This window comes from Melitaea cinxia, chromosome 11 (genome assembly GCF_905220565.1).
Source record: "Melitaea cinxia chromosome 11, ilMelCinx1.1, whole genome shotgun sequence".
Lineage (NCBI taxonomy): Eukaryota > Metazoa > Arthropoda > Insecta > Lepidoptera > Nymphalidae > Melitaea > Melitaea cinxia.
In genome coordinates, this window is record NC_059404.1 from 4,380,927 (window position 1) to 4,402,914 (window position 21,988).

The 21,988-nt window shown below is 35.2% G+C and overlaps 1 protein-coding gene across 1 annotated transcript; it reads left to right on the top strand.

The window, feature by feature from the left end:
* Window positions 1-2,324: 2,324 nt before the first annotated feature.
* Window positions 2,325-20,531, top strand: LOC123657567 (eukaryotic translation initiation factor 4B). The gene is made up of 14 exons (XM_045593092.1): window positions 2,325-2,408; window positions 2,880-2,990; window positions 4,340-4,521; window positions 5,643-5,750; window positions 5,830-5,918; window positions 6,166-6,281; window positions 11,038-11,140; window positions 12,917-12,979; window positions 15,084-15,151; window positions 15,243-15,429; window positions 17,815-17,899; window positions 17,992-18,031; window positions 18,109-18,551; window positions 19,648-20,531. Exons 1-14 carry the CDS (start codon window positions 2,396-2,398, stop codon window positions 19,708-19,710), a joined length of 1,671 nt encoding a protein of 556 aa, XP_045449048.1. The 5' UTR covers window positions 2,325-2,395; the 3' UTR covers window positions 19,711-20,531.
* The last annotated feature ends 1,457 nt before the right edge of the window (window positions 20,532-21,988 follow it).

Genomic DNA, 21,988 nt, shown 5'->3' on the forward strand with positions numbered 1-21,988 from the left:
ACTTCAAAAACATAGGACACTCATACAAACTTCCAACCCCCGATTTATCCCGTTAAAGCTTGAGTTTCGTAAAATCAGCTCTTAGCGAATGTTTACGCCCTATAAGGAACCTATCTGCCAAATTTCAAGTTTTTAGCCGTTATAGTTTCGGAGATTTCGTGACGAGTGAGTCAACCTACCACCCACCGTTTTAACACCAAAAAAGAGTTGATTTCTAAAGATACATTATTTGGACACCTTCTCATCATTAATAGAGCATACATTTTAAATTTCAAGTCTCTTACTTCAAAAACATGGGACTTTCACACAAACTTCCAACCCCCGTTTTACCCCCTTAGGGATCGAATTTCGTAAAATCTGTTCTTAGCGGATGTCTATGTCATATAAGGAGCCTTTCTGCCAAATTTCAAGTTTGTAGGTGTTATAGTTTCGGAGATTTCGTGATGAGTAAGTCAACCTACCATCCCCCGTTTTAATCCCAAAAGAGAGTTAATTTCTAAAGATACATTATTTGAACACCTTTTCACCATCTATAGAGCATATATTTTAAATTTAAAGTCTCTTACTTCAAAAACATAGGACTTTCATACAAACTTGCAATCCCCGTTTTACCCCCTTAGGGGTCGAGTTTCGTAAAATCCGTTCTTAGCGGATGTCTATGTCCTATAAGGAGCCTACCTGCCAAAATTTAAGTTTGTAGGTGTTATAGTTTCCGAGATTTCGTGATGAGTGAGTGACCTGTCGCTTTTATATATATTATTATAGATTAATAATTATTATTATACATATTAATGTCTTCAATAGTTACTACTTTTTTAATATTTATATATTATTAACACAACGTTTGCTATGTGCGGGGAACAAACCCACAAACGCCAGCGCAACAGGCACAAACCAATGCTGTAACCGTTGCGCCAACGCGTCGTCAAATTATTATAAAAATTATACCAAGACATCTTATCGTTAGCAAATAAAACGTATAGATATCTTCCTACAAGTAGCGGTTTTAATATCGACACATACTAATCTAATGAAAAATGAAGATAAAGGATCAGGTCGCTCATCTTCAGTCATGAAAATTGATTTGATTTTGTAATTATATTTTCGGAGAAGTTTAAATTTAATAATTTCCTTACAGATTAAATTCAGAAGTACCTAAAACATGGAAAATTACGATTACAAACGGCTAGGCACAGAAACAGAAGGAAACAGAAGCACGGGGTTACGTCACGCTTTGTAATTGGTGTTCACTGTCACGTGACATAATTCCTATATTTTCTTAACTTTTTTTGTGAAAATATCAACAATATTACATTATTTTATTGAATAAACTGATTTTTCTGTATCTACATATCATAATTAATTTTTAGACATTTTAATCCATCCCATTTGTTTTTAGTGGATACATGCCTATTCCCCGATCGGTCTTATGTGATTGACATTCATATTTTATACATGGGGAAATCGTGTACAAAATTTACCATATACAAAATTCTCCAAAACATATTTTTCGAATATTTTAAAACATTTCCATTAAAAATAAAATATTTTATATTATTTACTTATAGCCTTTTAGGTACCTACTCAAAATCTTCTTGTGATATTGTTTGTTTAAAAATCCTGCCAAAACGCCACATTATGTCATCTGAGAGCGCGTGACGTCATTTGGGGTAATAACAATGGGTACGTTCCACCTAAGGGTCACAACGCCATCGATCATGACCGCTAAAATTGTCGTTCCACTGACGTAAAAAACGCCGCAAACGTTGTGAGTGAATTTTATAAGTGGAACGCATATTTTGGCGCTGTTAAGTGTCAGGCGTCAGCTGTGTGCTCGCAATGTGGCGGCATGGTGAAAACATGATGCGGACGTTGCAGATGCTTAGTGGAACGCGGCCAATGCTTGATCCAACAAACGACGTCGCCTATTGTAGTTGGTGTTTCAGTACCGATTAAAAATATTGTTAATGACAACATTTTATTTCTTCATTTAAAAATATTAAAATGAATCATATATTAAATTATTTTTCGATGAATAATCGTAAAACAGTATATTTATTTTATGTAAGTACATTTTAATCTGATTACTGTCCGATCCCCTATTGAGGATGAAAGTTGAAAATAATATTACTTTGATTTTTGGTTTTTATTATATCGTGATCAATAAAATATAACAATGTGTGTGAGTCCTGATAACCAATAGAAGTCCCGATAACTAAAAAAAATGTTTTAATTATACGAGGAAAGTATAAAATCTGCCTTTTTTTACTTTAACTACTGTTTTGTCCTGTTATTTTATTGGTGAGCTTCTGTTTTTTAGTTTCTTAGGGCTGGCAACATAGGTCTAAGCTATAATCTGTAAAGTCAGTGGCAGCACTTGCCTAAGCCTTGTAATATGGCCGCTACAGGTTAGTTTTATTAATTTAGTCATCTGAAAAATATAAATTTTCTTTTTATCCAACCATTAATAGCAATGGTATTGTATGTATTGCGTTAACAATCATTTATTTAATCAAGAGTAAAGTTTTTGTATGTATCAAGTCTAATTAGGTAATGCTAACGTGTCATCAATTCACCTTTGCGAACGATTGCACTCACCGCGTGGCCGCATTTTTAACTTTTAATTTCTAACAATTTTTCCTCTCCATCAAAATTTTCTAATGCTAGTAATATTTCATACTTTTGGTTAAATTAGTAAACTATCCCAGCTGTTGTAAAATGATCAAAAACTCCCTTAACTAACGTGCTGCCAATAACCACTTTCCAAATTCGGTGTAGGTCGTTCATTTACAATGTGTCATCAAAATACTCTTTTCAGATATGTTTAAAACATCATACGGTAGGCAGGAATATATTCATTTTGATTTATCCATTTCCAGGCAAGAAATCAAAGAAAATAAAATGGATCAAAGCCGACGCCACAAACTTCATTGCAGAGTCCACTACGGTCCCTGCAGCTAACGATTGGGCAGACTCCGTAGATGATGGACGTGAGTACAACATTGTATTGTCATTTATTTAATAACTTCACAATTATTACCACCCAATGATGATATATAAAGGGTAATGGCAAGCCAATGTTAATCTCATACTTGGGGCGCACAAACTGAGTGCTCGTCACTCTCCTCGCCCCGGGAAGGTCTGAGTAAAGGTCTTTGTGTTTTTTATACATTCTAGCCGGATGATTCCCTTACAAGGAAGGTGAGGGAACCAGAAATCACAATGCCATATTGAGCTTAGGATGCCTAAAGGCCCGATGTGGGTTAAGGCGGAGGTGAAGGTTTGGTGTTGTTGGAAACCCTCATGACCAGCATTTTTAGCACAATCTATGAGATGACTTAGGTCACACCTCAATTCAGACTAGTCTTTCATTGGCCTGCTCCCTAACACTTCTGAGGGTGGTATTTTTCATTGTCTATATCTAACTATGTCTCTTGAAACTAAAACTAACAAACATTTACTATTAATTCACAATATTCTCGAGGATTAACAGGTGCAAATGGTTGTACCATTTTGGTTGCATTGATGTTGACAGTTTTGCAATTTTAACAATTTTATCCAACACACTTCCATTGACATAGTCTACCTTTTTTAATGTTTATTGAGAAAGATTGTTACTAGTTAGTTTGGAGATTCATAATTGATATCTAAATGAGTATGTTTTAATAAAGACACTTTATTATATTTATATAACGTAAATTCCTGTCAATAGATAAAAGCCATGTGTCTTAAATTTGTCTTAATTTGATTGTGTGATAAATTACATCTCTATAATTAATTATTTATTAATTTGTTTCTTTAATATTTTATTACACATTCAGAATAACAAAATAAACATACATTACATTACAATATTACGACCTAAAAAAGTACAAAGGTGGTCTCACTACAAATAGTGATCTCCTGCAGGCAACCCCTATCAAAAGAAAAATGACTGATAGCACAAATAATAAAGTATGAAAATGAATTATTCAAACTACATATTATGTACAGTATTACTACTAAATATTTTTTAAATTACTTAACCTCAAAAATAAATTTAGCAACATATTTCTAATGACATATTTTGATATTAGAATTATTTAGATAGCCCCATGCCGCAGTGTGCAGTGACACTGCTGTCTACTTCGAGGTTTGTGGGTTAGATTCCCGCTTCAAATCTAGGTGTAATTAATATATGTGTTATAATTTAACAATTATCGAAAAAAAAATTAGCTATATAGGTCGGGTGTTAGCTATAACTCAAGCATTAATTTGCTTACCCTAGGAGCAGATGAGAAAGTGTGTATCTTAAAAATATCTAATTTATTTATTAATACAAAGTAATAATTGTTCTCAGATACATATGTATCACGTCATCGAGCACCCGTGGTGTTGCCATCAGCGTCACGAGCTGCACGAGGGGGTCTTGCGGTTGATGATGAGTCTATACCACGTCGCCCTCCCTACATTGCTCACATCTCCAATTTGCCTTATGATGTTGAGGAGAGTGCGATCATGGACCTCTTTGCGGGGCTTAAGGTATTTATTTAATATAATTAGACACAATACAGGATAAAGTTTAGAATATAAAAATAGATGTCTAAAAGCAACCTAAAAAGCACAAATAAATGAGATTTAACCTTTAACCAACGTCACTCCTTTTTTGTTACGTAGATACCGACATGCTGACACAGAAAAACCTACATATATTATTTTTTTGATACAATTAATAATATATGTTACGAAGTATATAAAAACTAATAGTTCAACAAAAAAAAAAAAATTGGTTGTCTGCAAAGTCGGCTTATAAAAAATTGCATACTTTTATGAATTGAATTATTATCACTGATTTATTTCGAATTGCTAGCTCTGATGTCACACGAGAAGAGAGATAAAATAATGCCTCTATCGCTTGTTCCGCACTCTCGCTTGCACGTTCAGGCTGAGGCGGAACGTGACGCTTTAGTGCGTGCAGCCGGTGTTCATCGATTTATGAGACATGTGTCAAAACGTGAATCATCATTGAAACTTTGTCTAATTTCCAAATAGTCTTTGAACTTAGAAACGTTAGGTTGTAGACCTGTTAGGACGTAGATGTTTCAAAAGTACACAAATCTTTTATGAACAAATGAATATAAACACAGCATAACCACTATTTTAAGGGATGGTATGTACCATCATCTTACTGTTTCGAGACAATGAGGCATATAACAATTTTAATATAATATTCCAGTTTTAATGAGCAACTCTAGAAATCCGCTTAACTATACTGCTGTGTATATATTTTCATTTATTCTCTTTTGTCTTTCCTGTCGATCCTGTAACAATATTGTCGACAGCCTTTATTGCTATATTATAATAATTATTTATTAAGTAGATTAAAATTTATTGTTACCTAATGTAGTATCCTATCTAATTGTGCTATATCAAAATTTGTATGAAAAAGGATTTATATAGAAATCTGGCAGTAGATTCTGAACGACCAAAATAATTTCAAAATTCTCCATTTAATTGACATTTGACAATAACTTTTCTTTATCAAATAATTTATTAAACTACTCTTTAGAAATCACAATCTGTGGTACTTTTATTAATCAGATTGTTTTAAAAAAAGTATTTTAATCCATAATGAACATATACATAATGAAAATTTTTAACAGATAAACAACTTAAGACTACCGAAAGAAGGGGGTCGTCTTAAAGGTTTTGGAGATGTAGACTTTGAAGATAGAGAGAGTCTTGTCGATGCAATGAATATGCCTGATTTGGTGAGTTAAGTTTTACATATATGTTTCTGTTTAATGAATGAATTTTATTAAATATTTTAAATTTTACTTATTTAAATAGATGATCGGAGGTAGGAGAATCAGAATAGAAGTTTCAACCCAAGATAACGACCGCCGCATGGGGAGAAGCGGTAGATCTGATAGAGACAGGTGAATAAAAAACAGCTCTTAAGCAATATATATATGTACTTGTAATAAAAAAATACTAGAAAATTTACTAATTGAATAAAATGTGTCAGCATTATACATCTTGGAACTGATATAAAAGTAATGCCATTAATAAGTAAATTATTGAACTCGCATAAAGCCATAAAAAAAAACCTACTGTAGAGCAGTGGTCTGCTAAGCGCTGAAGAAGCACTGATCTCCAGTTAGTTAATTAAGAATGGGTACGCAGGGAGTACGACCCAGAGCGCACGATGGGCGACTGGCGCTCCGGACCCCGCGCCGTGCCCGAGCCAGCGCGCCGCGGAGACGCGCCGCGCGACCGCGACCGGGAGCGCGAGCGGGACTGTAAGACCACCTGCACCTGCACCTACACCTACACCTAGTCATACACCTGCACTTAGTCTTGTCCTTTCTGATGATCTCGTTAGGCATATACAGTTTGGTAAAGATAGCTAAAAATGTGGATAACCAACTGCATGGTAGTTACCGCTTATTGTAAAAATGCTTAACCTCAAAGTTGATGGAGATATAATGCTAGCTTAAATAAAAGCTTGCAAACAAAATTAAGCAAGAGAAAATAGTTACGAAAATTTCTTTTATACAAATTGTTCATGTTCAATGTCTTCATCTATAACAAGCAAATTCATTACTAACTATAGTGCGATCAACGACCCGAGATACCAAATGTAAACAAACCAAATGCAAGGTCATTCAACTATGCAGGGTTTTGTTACCTTTTTTTTACTTACACAAATTTTAAAAATGTAAAATATGTTTATATTTTGATAATTACTGAATTTAATATAATTATGTATATAAGATTTGATACATCTTAAATAATAATTATCGAAATATAAAAATCACTCCGAGCGCTTTAAGACACGGAATGAAATAAAAATGAATAATACAAAATCAAAAAGGGCCGTCCGAGGTCCGATTGTTTTCAAGGCCAGTTAAAATATCGTTCGACCTTGCAGAGAGACGGGCAGCAGATAAAAACAAAGAAGATAGAAAGAGATAGTCTATATTTTGTTTGTTCCGTCGTTGAACAAGACTTTATTCGTAGATATAGTACCCCTAGTATCAATTGTTGTTAAATTACAGTTCACTTTTATTTTACGCGACTCTTACATGTACATGGAATAACTACTTTTCATTAATTGTATCCATTTGACCCTGTACAAAAACGATGGACAATATGGTATCACTATGATGTAGAAGAGATTGTTGTTTGGAGTGAGCTGTAAGGTCACACTTGGGATGCACATGCAAAGTACGAGATTTGCCATTACATAGTGTGGTTAGCAATCTTTTCATTAAATAATTGATGTTGAAAGATCTTGCCTAAAGTGGGAAAAAAACAACTACAATTTTTATGTCTATTTTCCATAGTGCCTTGCCCCTATTGAAGAGATCTTTCTACCACACATGTAGTTTATAATCAGTTACTTCATACATCTCGGGAAGGTCTGAGTAGAGGTCGGGTGTGCCCTGGTCACGATAAACCTTTCAGCGAGAGACGTCGCCCACAGCGATGGCAGGGAAACCAGAAACTCCGGCAATGGCTAGTCGAGGATTCTTACTAGATGAGACATAACCCCGTCGTCGATGAAAGTTCCTGTGACCGGCAGTTTTAGCTTAATCTGTGACACGACTCGTTCGTAACTCAATTCAGACTATTTTCAGCTCGCTCTGACTCTCTCCTGAGTGATTACCATGGGCTCGAGACCATTAATCATGTGATGTTTTTAGCAACCTTTAACCCAGTGTTGCCAACTCCCAAAAATTTATCCTCCTAAAACCCCTAAAATCCCCACAATTACTAAGGATTCCCTCTATTTTTTTTATTACTTATAAAATAAATAATAATTTTTTTTAAATAAATAATACATTTAAAATAATAAATAGTATAATATCATCTATACATATAATTAAATGGTAGGAAAGTCAAAATTGTACATTGAATATTTTTTTAAAAGAATACTTGGGGTGTGATCTACAATCGATACCGAAGCCAAAAATGTGGTTGTTAGAATTTTTGTCTGTTTGTCTGTATGTATGTCTGGAATAAACTCAAAAAGTACTCCATGCATTTACTTCAAATTTGGCACGATTATTATTAAGAAGTCGGGTCAACATATAGACTACATATTATCACGCTACCTATGTGGCACGAGCAGTGAACCTTTATTTCTTCAACGCATTCTGTAACAACGCGTAATCTAACGACGCATATTTGAATGTTGTTATTATGTTAATAATAACCATGCTATAAGCTAGCTTCACACTATAAATAAAGACATTCTGTGGTATATTTAGTATCAGCATTGCACCCGAGCGAAGCCGGGGCGGGTCGCTAGTTAAACAAATAATAGCTTATTTTTTGACAATACTTTTTTTTCTCTAACATCAGATATTTTACAAATGACTTGCTGATAAACGTATGAATTGAACGAAATAACAAATAATAATCGACGTATTTGTAGTAAACATAAACGCAGTTTTACCTCGCGTTTTATTTAACTCTGCTTTCTTAGTAACAAGCAATCGCACTAGATGTCGCTAAGGCTGTATGTATAAAAATGAATATGAGTCGCTACTCACTAGATTGGATTATCCCAGGGCCTATTCTATTACACCTTTATTTTACTTATTTTGAAATAAAAAAAAATATTTAAAGTTATAAAAAACCCTCAAAATACCCCTAAAAAAACCCCATCCCACTTTTTTCTCCTAAATTTAGGGGGAAAACCCTTAAGTTGACATCACAGCTTTAACCCCCCTACCATGGTGATATGTATTGAAGTTTTAGCCTACCCCCAACCCTCATAAACTATAATCAAGTAAATTTTATTAATAATTATATTGAAATTTTTAGAATGTTATCTTTAAGAGAGGTGTAATCTTATTAAATCGACACCAGAAGTATCACTTAGCGTAAGGGACAAACCACTGTTTTTCAGGAGAGCCAAATAACTTTTTTTTTTCGTAATCTTTCTCTATCTTTTGTGATTATGTAAAGATTCTTAAATTTTTCCGTTCTCTAATATCATAATTTCAAAATTTAAGAAAACTTAGTAGCTTAGAAGATACCATGTCCCTTACATAAAAAAAAGTTGTGTTGTCCCTTATCCTACTCAAATTTTATGAAAATTCAATGGGAAATAATGTAATCAGCAAGATATGGTAAAGGACTCTTTTAGTGTTGCAATTTGATGTAAAGATACTTATACCTACTTAAATTAATGGTATTTAGAACCTTATTAAGATGGAGTTAAAGTATATGTTTAATTCACACCAATATTTATAATACCAAGGAAATAATTATGTCTATTTTTGTAAGATTTTTACGGCTAAGCCAGGAAATAAATTATAGTAGAAATGATATTTCGGCACTAAAAAAAAAAAAAAAAATTAAGATTCAATCAAGAGTAACTAGTAAAATAACACTATCACTCACTCACTTCAGCCTAATATAGTCCACTGCTGGACATAGGCCTCCACAAGTTCGCGCCAAAAATGGAGTGAACTCTACGCTGTCATTGTCTGTTTCGTTCAATATATCACTAATCAATATATATTCGTGATGAAACCTTTTTGGAATAATAATGCTACTGATATCGATAGACTTTCTTTATAAAGTGATCGTAATGCCTTTCTCATAATTTCTTCACAACTACGACTACCCACTTGATTTCTATCGTCGTAGCTCTTTTTCGCTTTGCCTCTAGAAGAAGTCTTTTCTATTTCTCTTTCCTTTTTCTTGCATTTCTCTGGAAAATTCTATAGCATCAGTAGGACAATTATCCAACATAGTATATTTCACGTCTATTTTGGCCAAGTCATTTTTTCTGAATGTGCAAACTCTTATTTTTTTCATATGCAGATTTTATTTTTAAAAATCGCTGGAGTAAATACTATATCGGCCAATTTATTGAAATAAATAAAATCAGTATAAACATTTACATGGTATGGCTGAGTCCGTTTTCTTCTCTATTATAGCATGCATGGCATACTTATGTCCAGTCAGGAGGTAGTTTATTTGTGTAACTTGTAGATTTTTAGATTGTTCCAAGAAATGTTTGAACATTGAGAGTATCACTTTATTTTTATTCTGACCCTGCAGTTATCACAGTAAAATAACAACGTATTTACTCATCTGGCATCAACTTCTTTTAGATATCTAAAAAGATGCGTTGCTCGTTTAAATAGCTACTTATCAACATACCAACTGTCCTGGCAGGTAAACAAAATGTGTATACCAGGATAGTTGTAATGTTGATTAAAACGGACTAATTTTTATTGAATTAAAGAACATTTTAATTTGATAATCAATCAACTATTAATTTACTTTTTGTTTGTCTGAAACTAGAATAAGTGGAGGGACCTATTAATTAGAATAATGTTTACGTATATCATTAGGGTAAAGAGCGCATTCTTTACCTTATTTCGTAACATAATAATGTAAGGGAACTAGTTCTGTAAAAGTTTTAACTGTGAAGTAAAGTAAGGTACATGTTATTATAATTTTGTTGACTGAAGTTTAATGTTGGAGTCAAATAAATTTATGAATACGATTTACTTTAATTTTTATTTAAAAAATAAGACTAAAGTCCGTTAAATTAAATTTTCTAGCAACAATTGCTCCAGCATGTCTGAAAATGTGTACTGTAAGGGACATTTTTGGTTTTTTTTTTTTTGAAAGATATCGATATCTTGTGTATATACCAGTCGATATAGCGCAAAATTATGAATCCAATTATATATATAACTCAATTACGGCAAAATGTCCCTTACACTAAGTGATCTTCTGGTATCGAAATTCTGTAAAATTAAGCATCGTGATATATATTTCTATACAAACATTAAGCAGGCTGCTTTTTGGTTACTAAAGGTTAAGAAATTGATTCAACAAAAACTAAATACACGTCATATCTCGACATCCCCCCCCCCCCTCTCCTGCGATATTTTGTGATTTTACTGGACCTCTTCCCCCATTTCGGACCTTACATGATTAATGGACGATACCTATATCTAAGTGGACCGAACACTAACACGTTAAGATATAGTATGTTGTCGTTCTAACCACGTGTTTGTGTAGCGAGCGCGGATAACCGACCGGGAGCTTGGCGGGACGCGGAGCGCAGTGAGCCGCCGCGCGCGCCCTACGGTGGAAGAGACTCTTACGGACGCGACCGGGATGGGTGAGTGTCTTTATTATTATTTTTTTACACAACATGGTCAGCAAACAAGCGTACAGCCCAAATAATGATAAGTGGTCACTGTAGCCTAAAGACCTGCAACATCAGAAGCATCGCCGACCCTACCCAGGAGCTATAGACACCTTACATAGGAACACAGCACTATTTAATGTATTATTTAACTGTGATCTTCTGTAAGGTTGAGGTACTTTCCCAGTCGGGCTGCTCCATATTTTGAGCATGACGTATTCTGCTATGCCCTACCTCAATATACAACAGCAATACTTCTCAACATTATTTATTTATTATAGACAGCCAAAAAAATTTAAAATACTATCGTTATAAAGAGAAAAAAAAAAGAAATGAACACATTAAATGCACTTCCAATTACAGGTCATCACAGCATGCAATTACAAACATTTAAATACATAAATCACAGATTGAATCAATAATCTCAAAACCCGCCTTTTAGCAATTTAGAATAATTTACAAGATCAAAAACGAGAGAGAGAAGATGAGGAGCTTTAGGCATTGTAGTGTAGATTGGTACTAATACTATCAGCACCTGCATTGGACCAAGCTAAGAAAATACAAACAAAAATTGTAGAATTAAAATTATTTATTGTTTTAAAACAACAACAAATATTTATTCATAAGTCAACACCAATAAGTAGTACAACAATAAATACAAAATGAATAAATTAAACATCGGTATCTAGATAATTGCCTACTTTTTTACAGGTGTCCCTAAGTGACGTTAAACATATCGAAATAAGTCAAATTAAAAATTGTCCATATAGCATACAGTAATGAATATTCGAGATTAAATTCAGAAATTATTGTCAGAAACTTAAATTATGAAAAGTAAATAAAAAAAAAAAAAAACTGACGTCAAAAACATTTAACAAAAATATATTAAAAGTGAGCATCAATGGAATTTAGAAGATCATCCAATTTTATTTACAGGTGTTCGTAAATTACTTACAATATTAAAAACGTAAAATAAACCAATCAAACAACCGATCATGTAACAAACAGTAACAATTCAAAATACACTTCATCAATATAAATATACAAAATAAAATCTTACATTAATGTCAGAGAGCAATATTTAAAAAAAAGTCAAAAATATCCAAAGTTTGTTAACATTTAGTGTGAGTGTATAAATACAAATGACATTTTTACAAAATAAATTAATTCAAATTAAGCTAGTAAGCTATAAAATTGTCAAGTTATAATTTTGCAAATATTCAGATTTTAGTAATATGGAATATGATGATATGATTATCACAAGTCTGAGTACATAAAAAGAAGTAATTTTATACAAATACATCTCAAAATGTTAAATGTTATTGTTATTAATAAAATACACTGTTGCTTTTTCTTAAAGTACCTTAAATTATCACCAAAAATGTCGAGGACACCGTTTGCTGAACTATCTTTCAATTTTTTATTTTTACAATTTGAAGAATTCACATGTCTCTACATGCTATTATAATTAGTGATCATTCTATTTATTGGCAAGTGACGGCCGTAACGTTTGTTGTTGTACTACTTGTTGGTGTTGACATATGAATAAATAAATAAATAAAACATTTAAATGTCTTGAAAAATAAAACTGCAATGACTATCACTGGAAAAGCATGAGTAAAATGTTGTCCTGGGGCACCATAGCAAACTCACTGGTAAAGAGAAAAAAAACTTAGACAAAATTTTGCTGATACTTTCGTACAGCCAGTTGTTATTTAGTAATGTTAATGACACACTTTTCTTTTATAGGGGACGAGACCGTGGTTATGGTGGACGTGATGGTTTTAGAACAGCAGATAGAGATGGATATGGGTATGTCTATTAATGTAGAGATTAATGATGTGACAGTTTATCAGATTCAATAGATTGACGTTGTTTTGCCATAACACAAAATTTCAAATATTTTTCTCAATTTAATCGCAGCACCAACTGTCGGGACAAACTGAAATTAAAATAGAAAAAGATTTAATATTTGATGCTTCGATGGTAGCGCAGTCTACCAGATCCAATGTAAAACATTCAAAATTAACAACTACTTATTAATAAATATTTGTTACATAAACATTTTCCACTGGACCAAATTGATCTAAACCATCCTCGAATCCCCTTGAACTCACACAAAAAAATTCATCAAAATCGCTCCTTCCGTCTAGAAAATCCATAGACTCTTAAGTGACCATGCCTTTTTTGTAATTTACATTTTAATTTGTCAAACATTTAGGCGTATTGGTTTCAACATTGCATTCGACTATCTATAATATATATAAACGCGAAAGGTCATTCATCACGAAATCTCCGAAACTATAACACCTACAAACTTGAAATTTAGGAGGTAGGCTCCTTATAGGGCGTAATCTATTGCTAAGAATGGATTTAACGAAACTCGACCCCTAAGGGGGTAAAACGGGGGTTGGAAGTTTGTATGAAAGTCCTATGTTTTTGAAGTACGATACTTGAAATTTAAAATGTAAGCTCTATAGATAGTGAAAAGGTGTCCAAATAATGTATCTTTAGAAATCAACTCCTTTTTGGGGTTAAAACGGGGGATCGTAGGTTGACTCACTGATCACGAGATATCCGAAACTATAATACCTACAAACTTGAAATTTAGCAGGTAGGCTTTTTATAGGGCGTACACTACCGCTAAGAATGGATTTTACGAAACTCGATCCCTAAGGGGGTAAAACGGGGTTGGAAGTTTGTATGAAAGTCCTATGTTTTTGAAGTAAGAGACTTGAAATTTAAAACGTATGCTCTATAGATGGCGAGAAGGTGTCCAAATAATATATGTTTAGAAATTAACTCCATTTTGGGGTCAAAACGGGGGATGGTAGGTTGACTCACTCATCGCGAAATCTCCGAAACTATAACAGCTAAAAACTTGAAATTAGGCAGGTAGTTTCCTTATAAGGCGTAGACATCCGTTAAGAACGGATTTTACAAAACTCGACCCCTAAGTAGATAAAACGGGGGTTGGAAGTTTGTATGAAAGCCCTATGTTTTTGAAGTAAGAGACTTGAAATTTAAAATGTATGCTCTATAGATAGCGAAAAGGTGTCCAAAAAATGTATCTTTAGAAATTAACTATGGTGAGGAGGTATCCAAATAATGCATCGTAATATATATATAAAAGAGAAAGGTTACTGACTCACTCATCACGAGAACTCAAAACCGCTGAATGGTCCATCCATCCAGGATAGACAAAGCTGAAATTTGGCAGGGAGGTAGATTATAGTTAGTAAATGTCCGCTAAGAACGGATTTTGCGATATTCCACCACTAAGGGGGTTTGATTGGGGTCGATAGTTTGTATAAAACATATACAGCAGCTATAAGTTCCCCTGATAGGTTATTTATACTGCAGCCTGAATATAACACTAAAAATGTGGTATATAGAGAGGTTTTATAAAAATAACTATTAAATTATACTAAATTGTGACTTTTAAAAAATTACTCAGTGTGATAAACATTTCGAGTGGCTGAAATAAAGAATAATTTGCGTTAAACATCTTAATAGTAATGCATATCTTCATAACCACGCGGACGTAGACGCGGGCGACAGTTAGTGTATTATAAAACAAAGTCCCTAAAAGTATATGTGATCGAATCCTTCAAAATCTACTGAACGGATTTTCATGCGGTTTCACCAATAGAGAGAGGGCTTCAAGAGTAAGGTTTACGGAACGGCTAAGCCGATCTTGATTATAGTTTCACTGGAAGTTTGCCGGAAAAACTTTGTGACACACTGATTTCTACGCGGGCGAAGCCGCGGGCACAGCTAGTTATATTATAAGTAAACTAAATGATAAGTTGTAGTAGACCCAAGGTAACAAATATCTTATCATACCGTGATAATATCTTTTAGAGTTAGTATAATTATGAGAAAGCATTTTTGAAGTTAAAATTATTTTTTTTAGAAGTCGCGAAAGTAGAGGATTTGGTGGACGAGGTTTTGGAGACAGAGATCGCGATCCACCGAGGGAAGGTACGTGTCACTTGATTTGTAAAATATTTAAAAAATTAACATTGAAAGTGTTTATTGTGAAACTTATTCATTTATTTCTGTTAATATTTAGAAAGCAAGCCTCGTGAACGTCCCAAGTTAAATTTACTCCCGAGAACTGTGCCCCGGGAAACTGAGACGCCTACAAAACCCGCGGATGGAGCGCCTCTCGAAGAAAAAGTGCCGGAGAAGAGTGTGCCTAAACCTGTCCCCGCAGAGAAAGTATTTGGAGCTGCAAAACCTGTCGATACTGCGGCAAAGTAAGCTGTTATACAGACAGATTAATGTTATTTTTGTTGGTGTGTGCCATAATAGCCAAAGTGATAATAATAGTAATATTCTTTATTGCAAACCTTTAAAAGACACAAAAAAATAGTACAATTATAGGAAGGTGTACAAAGGCGGCCTTATTGCTAAAAGGGTGATTTGTTTCAGGCAACCTTTGAGCAAAGTACTGTGTATATGAAAAGTACAAGTTTATCTGTGACAGTTTTAGATTATATATTAGATATTTATAGATATATTCTATCACTAGCAGACCCCAACTGTCAAATTCCTTTTTTTTACTAATCGAAACAGTCCTGTTGGTTATATATAAATCGTGTTTTTTGGAAATCATATTTACATACGAATTACATATTGATAAAATGTGAATAATTGGTTACATAAACAAAAAAAATCATGAGTGTAATTAGATTAAAAAAGGAAAAAAATAATCAATCTAAAGTCTGTTCAATGAGAAGAGATACCAAACGTAAACAAACCAAATGCGAGGTAATTCAACTATGCAGGCTTTTGTAACCTTTTTTTACTTACACAAATTTTTAAAAACGTAAAATATATTTATATTTTGATAATTACTTAATTAATGACGCCGCGTTGGCGCAACGGTCACAGCCATAGATTGTACCTGTTGCGCTGGCGGTTGCGGGTTTGATCCCTGCACATGACAAACATTTGTATTGGCCATACAAGTGTTTGCCGTGGTCTGGGTGTTTGTGCAGTTCTTGTGGGTCTCCCCACCGTGCCTCGGAGAGCACGTTAAGCCGTTGGTCCAGGTTGTTGTCATGTACACCTGATAGCGATGGTTACTCATAGTAGAATCATCACTCATAGTAGTCATCCGCCAACCCGCATTGGAGCAGCGTAGTGGATTAAGCTCTGATCCTTCTCCTACATGGGGAAAGAGGCCTATGCCCAGTAGTGGGATATTACAGGCTGAAGCGTATAATTACTTAATTTAATATAATTAATAAATTATTTGTATGAGATTTTCTACTTCTTAAATAATAATTATTAAAATATAAAAATCACCCCGAGCGCTTCAGGACATGGAATGAAATAAAAATAAATAATAGAAAATCAAAGGGCCGTCCGCGATCCGAATGTATTCAAAGCCAGTTAAAATATCGTACGACCTTGCAAAGAGACGTGCAGAAGATAGCGAAAGAACAAGATAGACTATATTTTGTTTGTTACGTCGTCGCTACGAAAAAATGATGGGCTTTGTTTACGTTTGGTATCTCTTCTCGTTGATCAGACTTTAGAGAAATTGGGTTTTGAACCGTGGTCTTCTTGTGGATTTCCACCTGAGCTATTACAACTTTATTGATAATTGCGAAATTTACCTTCGTATTCTAACGATGTTGTTGTTGTACACGGGCTATTTTCCGCAACTCGACGTCTTGATGCGCCTTTTTTGCGTGATCGGCTGGTGGGCACTATTCGTGCCAGCCAAGCTCCTTGAGGAAGCCTAGCAGACCCTTCACGTTGCCGACGACTTCCTGGAGCAACCTCGGTGTCCCAAGGTGTAGTGCCCTGTAGTTCGCCACACCACCGCATTCCAGCAGGATATGTGAGGCCGTTTCCTCTGCCTCCAGGCACGCTCTGCACAGGGGGCTGTCTGTAACACCTAGATTGTGTAAGTGCTTGTTAAGCAAGGCATGTCCCGTAAGCGCCCCGACCAGTAGTCGGAGCTGGGCTCTTCCATAACCGCGAAGTTTGCGGGACAATCCTGGGTTGATCGTCGGAAGAGCTTCCTTGGTCTGCCTGCAAATATTCTAACGATATTGTAGCCAGTTTTTCATTGCCTAAAACAGGGATAAAACGACAAATTCTAACCCTCGATTTTTCGCGCCCGAAATCCCCTGTATACTAAATTTCATGAAAATCGTTGGAGCCGTTTCCGAGATTCAGAATATATATATATATATATATACAAGAATTGCTCATTTAACAGTATTAGATAAATATTGGTTTTGTAGTCTATGGCTAAGGCAATTTTATAATAATTTTACATATGACCATTAGATATTCTTGCGCATATATTAATAATCATAATAATCTTGATATTTTGGTTGTTAAGTGACATTTTTGTGTCTATGCGCTACATTAAAGAGAGGGTTAACTAGACACCGTGCCATGCTATGTGCGCGTCTCGGTCGCTCTACACCCACATTATACCTATGTATTTGTACACTAAAATGTAAAAAATGAAAAAATGTATTGACACCTTTGTGTGTTCTAAAATTCGTAAAAGACAACCCTCACGTTTCTCTCACTTTTATGGTCATAACTTTTCTTCTACATATTCTAACACTTAGTATATAATTATATATTTTACCCTGTTTTGTCTATTTTCGTAGGGAACGTGAAATAGAAGAACGCTTACGAAAACAAGAGGAAGAAGCGAGACGCGCCGCCGAGGAAAAAGATCGTTGGGGTCGCAGGGTAAGCAATAATTACATTTTTAATAACTTTAGGTGTATCATATAAAACTTTTTATTTGTCTACTAATATTTAAATATCATTCACATTCACAGAACGACCATTCCGGCGATCGACGCGGTGGTGCTAGACGTGGTAATTGTTACTTCTATACCTAAACAATAATAAGTAATTCCGTTTTAAATCTATTAATTTTAATATTAAATTTACAGATGATCGTGATCGCGGTAGAGATTCACGCAGTTACAACAGAGACAGGCGCGACTACTCCCGCGACAACAGAGACTACTCTAAAGACAGTAGAGACAGGCGCGACTACTCGAGAGACGATAGAGACAGGCGCGACTATTCCAAGGACGATAGGGACCGCCGCGACAACAGAGATCGCGACCACAGAGACGATAAAGACCGTGAGTACAGAGACGACAAAGACCGCAACTACAGAGACGATAGAGATCGCGACTACAGAGACGATAAGGACCGCGATAACAGGGACGACAGGGACGTTAGAGAGGATCGTGACCGGCGCGAAGGGTCAGGGGAGCGGAGAGAGCGGCCCGCGTCGCCCGAGCAGAACGGCCGCCAGAGCCGCAGCCGAGACCGCCGCGACGCGCCCGAGCGGGCCCTGCCCCAGCTGAGGGAGCAGGAGAAACCGGTGAGTCGCGCTCCTTGTCCTCACTGACTGTTGTAAAGTGCCCGCGGGCGCAGTTTGCAATGACACCCTGTTTTCTCCTCCGGGGGTTGTAGGTTCGATTCCGCCTTGAATCTGGGTGTGATACATATATTTGTTTATAAAAGAATAAAATATGTATATGTATGTATCGAAAATAAAAATTGGAAGCCATATCCTGACCTGACCTTAGGGTGAGACAGCTGAGTGTATGTTATAGATGATCCATTTGAGTATACTGCAATTGCTAGAGAGAACTCCAGGGTTGGTTTTTGAAAGACCTTTACTAGAATGTAGGCTCTACTCTTTTGGGAGTATAAAAGATTAAGGTTCTTATTAAACAGACTTCGTCTAATTCTGTGTTCTATTTATGTCGTATTTAAAAAATATATATGATTTAGTTCAATAAGCTGAACTATATTACCCTGTAACGTTTCTTAACTAGGTAAAGGGCTCTTTTTCTTCTGCACACGGTGGGCTAAAAATCGACTTCCATGGACATAGAAATAAAAATGTTAGTCGTTTTTTTTTTTCTGAATACAGTTTCGGTTAACCGTGACTATACTCAAATATGCCGAAAAGGTTATTTTAAGACGTAAATTAATGAATTATAATTTTTTGCGAAAATTTTGTATGAAGCTCCATAAAGAAAATCCGATTATCTTTGGAACTGGGAGGAAAATTGTAATATGCATGGGCTTGTAGTAATAATTATTTGTGATTTCTTGACATGTCACACAATAGTTCCAGCTGCAATTTTTTTTTATATAGAGCATTTTTTTTAATATTTCTGTAGAAATATTCGCAATGGAAAGTCTAAGAATTAATTTGAAGACAGTAGGAATAACGTGAGTAACGATCGCTATATAGTTTGTGATAACAATCGAGAGCGACAACTTTACGTGCTCTCCTTAGTCACTCACGATGGGGAGACCCACAATGTCGTAATGACACCCAGACCAGAAATAAATATATATACAAATTCAAATATCTACCATCTGCCATCTGCCATAAGCGGAAATGGAAAATATATACTTGATTGAAATTCTTTGACTATGACTGCTTTTTTATTCTTTTTCAGAACTTCGTAGCTTCAAATAAATTTAGTTTCCTCGAAGACGCAGACGACGGCAGTTCCGACTAACACGTGCTTTATTTAAAAGTTTCCGTTTATACTGACTCGAGTGTAAAGTGTAAATTTACGAGTAAAGAAGTGTCGGCGCGTGTTCGCGGTGTTCGGACGATCATCCATTGTGCTATTATATAGAACTCATTAGTCGTTAGTGCGGTGTGGTGGTATACGTGTATATTAGGATCGCTGATGCTCACACTGCTTCGAGGCCGGCCCCAGCCTGTAATGTGATCTTACAAATAAAGCTGTAATCCTTCCACGTTTTATTCAATTCTAGTGTAAATCACTATTCATTCCGATTCCTAAATTTTGCTTTAACGTCTTGAACGCAGCTTATGAATCGATCACAGCACAGGCTGGGGCAGCTACTTTGTAACCGTGAACTGATTGGTGTAAATTTTTCTATGGGTTTGTTAAATTGTAATATTATAAGCCGGGTTACATTACAATATCGGCCGAGCAATTATTTCTACTATTTTGCAATGAACTGATAAGCTTACAGGTGCTCTCAAATTCAATTCCTTTGTGAATAATTTGTTTAAGCATTGTTTTTGTTTGTTTTATGGTAATTTCATTGAGAAACGTTTTTAACATACAACTACTAGGAATTTTGTTTCCTTATTTTAGAGTATGTCTAGACTAAATATTTAGTCGATTTAGAATTATTATTAGAATATTAATTGTATTATTTATCTTTACACTCAAAATTTGTGAAGCAGTTGTCAAGTCTTAATTTGACGCATATTTACATTTTTAGCCTGCGTTGAATAAGCGAGTCATAGAAAGAAGTAATGATAATGGACCTGGTCACAAGAATGTTGAAATAGCCTATGACGAAAATATATTATGTTTGTATTATCTATGTTCAAGATTTTTGGTAAATATTCTTCATTTGTGAATTATAAATAAATTACTCTTTTTACAGTCAATTTTTTTTTTCTACTATCCTATCTATACCTGGTAAGTTCTGTCTTATACATGTCGAATACATGTTATAAGTGTTATAACATGGCGAATCATTTTTAAACTCTTTTTATTAGTTTCACCTGTATGTTTGTAACACACTCCTTTGGACTTCATTTTGACCCAATTCAAACGTTTAGATTTAATTTAAACTTAGTAGACTTATCGAGGACCGAGTATTCCGACCGACACTAATTTGATAAGATTCTACGTGAAATTGGCGAAATCAGTGTGTTGATCCACCCACTGTCACCCACTCTTCCCTTGGGTGTCGTAAGAGGCGACTAAGGGATAACACAGATCCACTACCACCTTGAAACTTAAAAGCATACCGATGGCGGGATAACCATCGAACTGCTGGCTTTGAAATACACAGGCCGAAGACGGGCAGTAGCGTCTTCGGTACGACAAAGCCAGCCCTGCAGAGCGTGGTGACTATGGGCAAAACTTGTGGGGTCCTATGTCCAGCAGTGGACTGCGATAGGCTGAAGTGAGTGAAGTGACATTCAAATATTACTTAATTTAGCCGCTCTGGTGTAGTGGTGCGAGTGGTCGTCTAAAACACCGACGGTTTGCGGGTTCGATTGCCACTCGAGATGGATATTTGTACTTGTACAAATACTTCTTTCCGGTTTGAATGTCTGTCCTTGTGAGTTTCCCTACCATGCTTCGGAGAACACGTTAAGCCGTCGGTCCCGATTGTTATCATAAATACCTGATAGCGATCGTTACTCATAGTAGCAAGTTATACGCCAACCCGCAGTGGAGCAGCGATGTGGATTAACCTTTTGACCGCCACGCCTCAAAACCATTACCGTGCCCTGTACGCCAAGGCATAAAATAAACAAAAATACCTACGAAAAAAATGGTGCTGCCAAGAGTCTTTATCGAGTACCACACAGTGACTTGTTTTTGCTGGTTTTTATGCAATAAATGACCACTTATATAATCTAGGAAGGTTTATTTTTTAATATTTTTCTTGTGTTATCTTGCACTCGTTATATATACTTACAACAACATAAATAAAAAACAAACATTACAAAAATAATAGTAGTAAAGCACAACACTATTTTCCATCGCCATGACGTCATTGTCACGACTGGACGACTACGGCGCAGCTGACCTACGGTTATGAAACTCTCTTTAGAGACGTGCTGTCGCACGCAAGGAAGCCGCAGGCTATATATCGATTTCGAATCGAATCGATATATACATGAAAAGTAATTTAGAAAAAAATTAACCGAATTCAAATTTGTAATTTTTTAACCGACATCAAAAAAGGAGGAGGTTACTCAATTCGACCGATTCGATATATATTTTATATTTT

Coding starts and splice junctions, on each gene's coding strand:
- LOC123657567 (XM_045593092.1), top strand. Junction 15,430..17,814: donor CCTGTCGATACTGCGGCAAA/GTAAGCTGTTAT, acceptor CTATTTTCGTAG/GGAACGTGAAATAGAAGAAC. Junction 18,552..19,647: donor TGAGGGAGCAGGAGAAACCG/GTGAGTCGCGCT, acceptor ATTCTTTTTCAG/AACTTCGTAGCTTCAAATAA.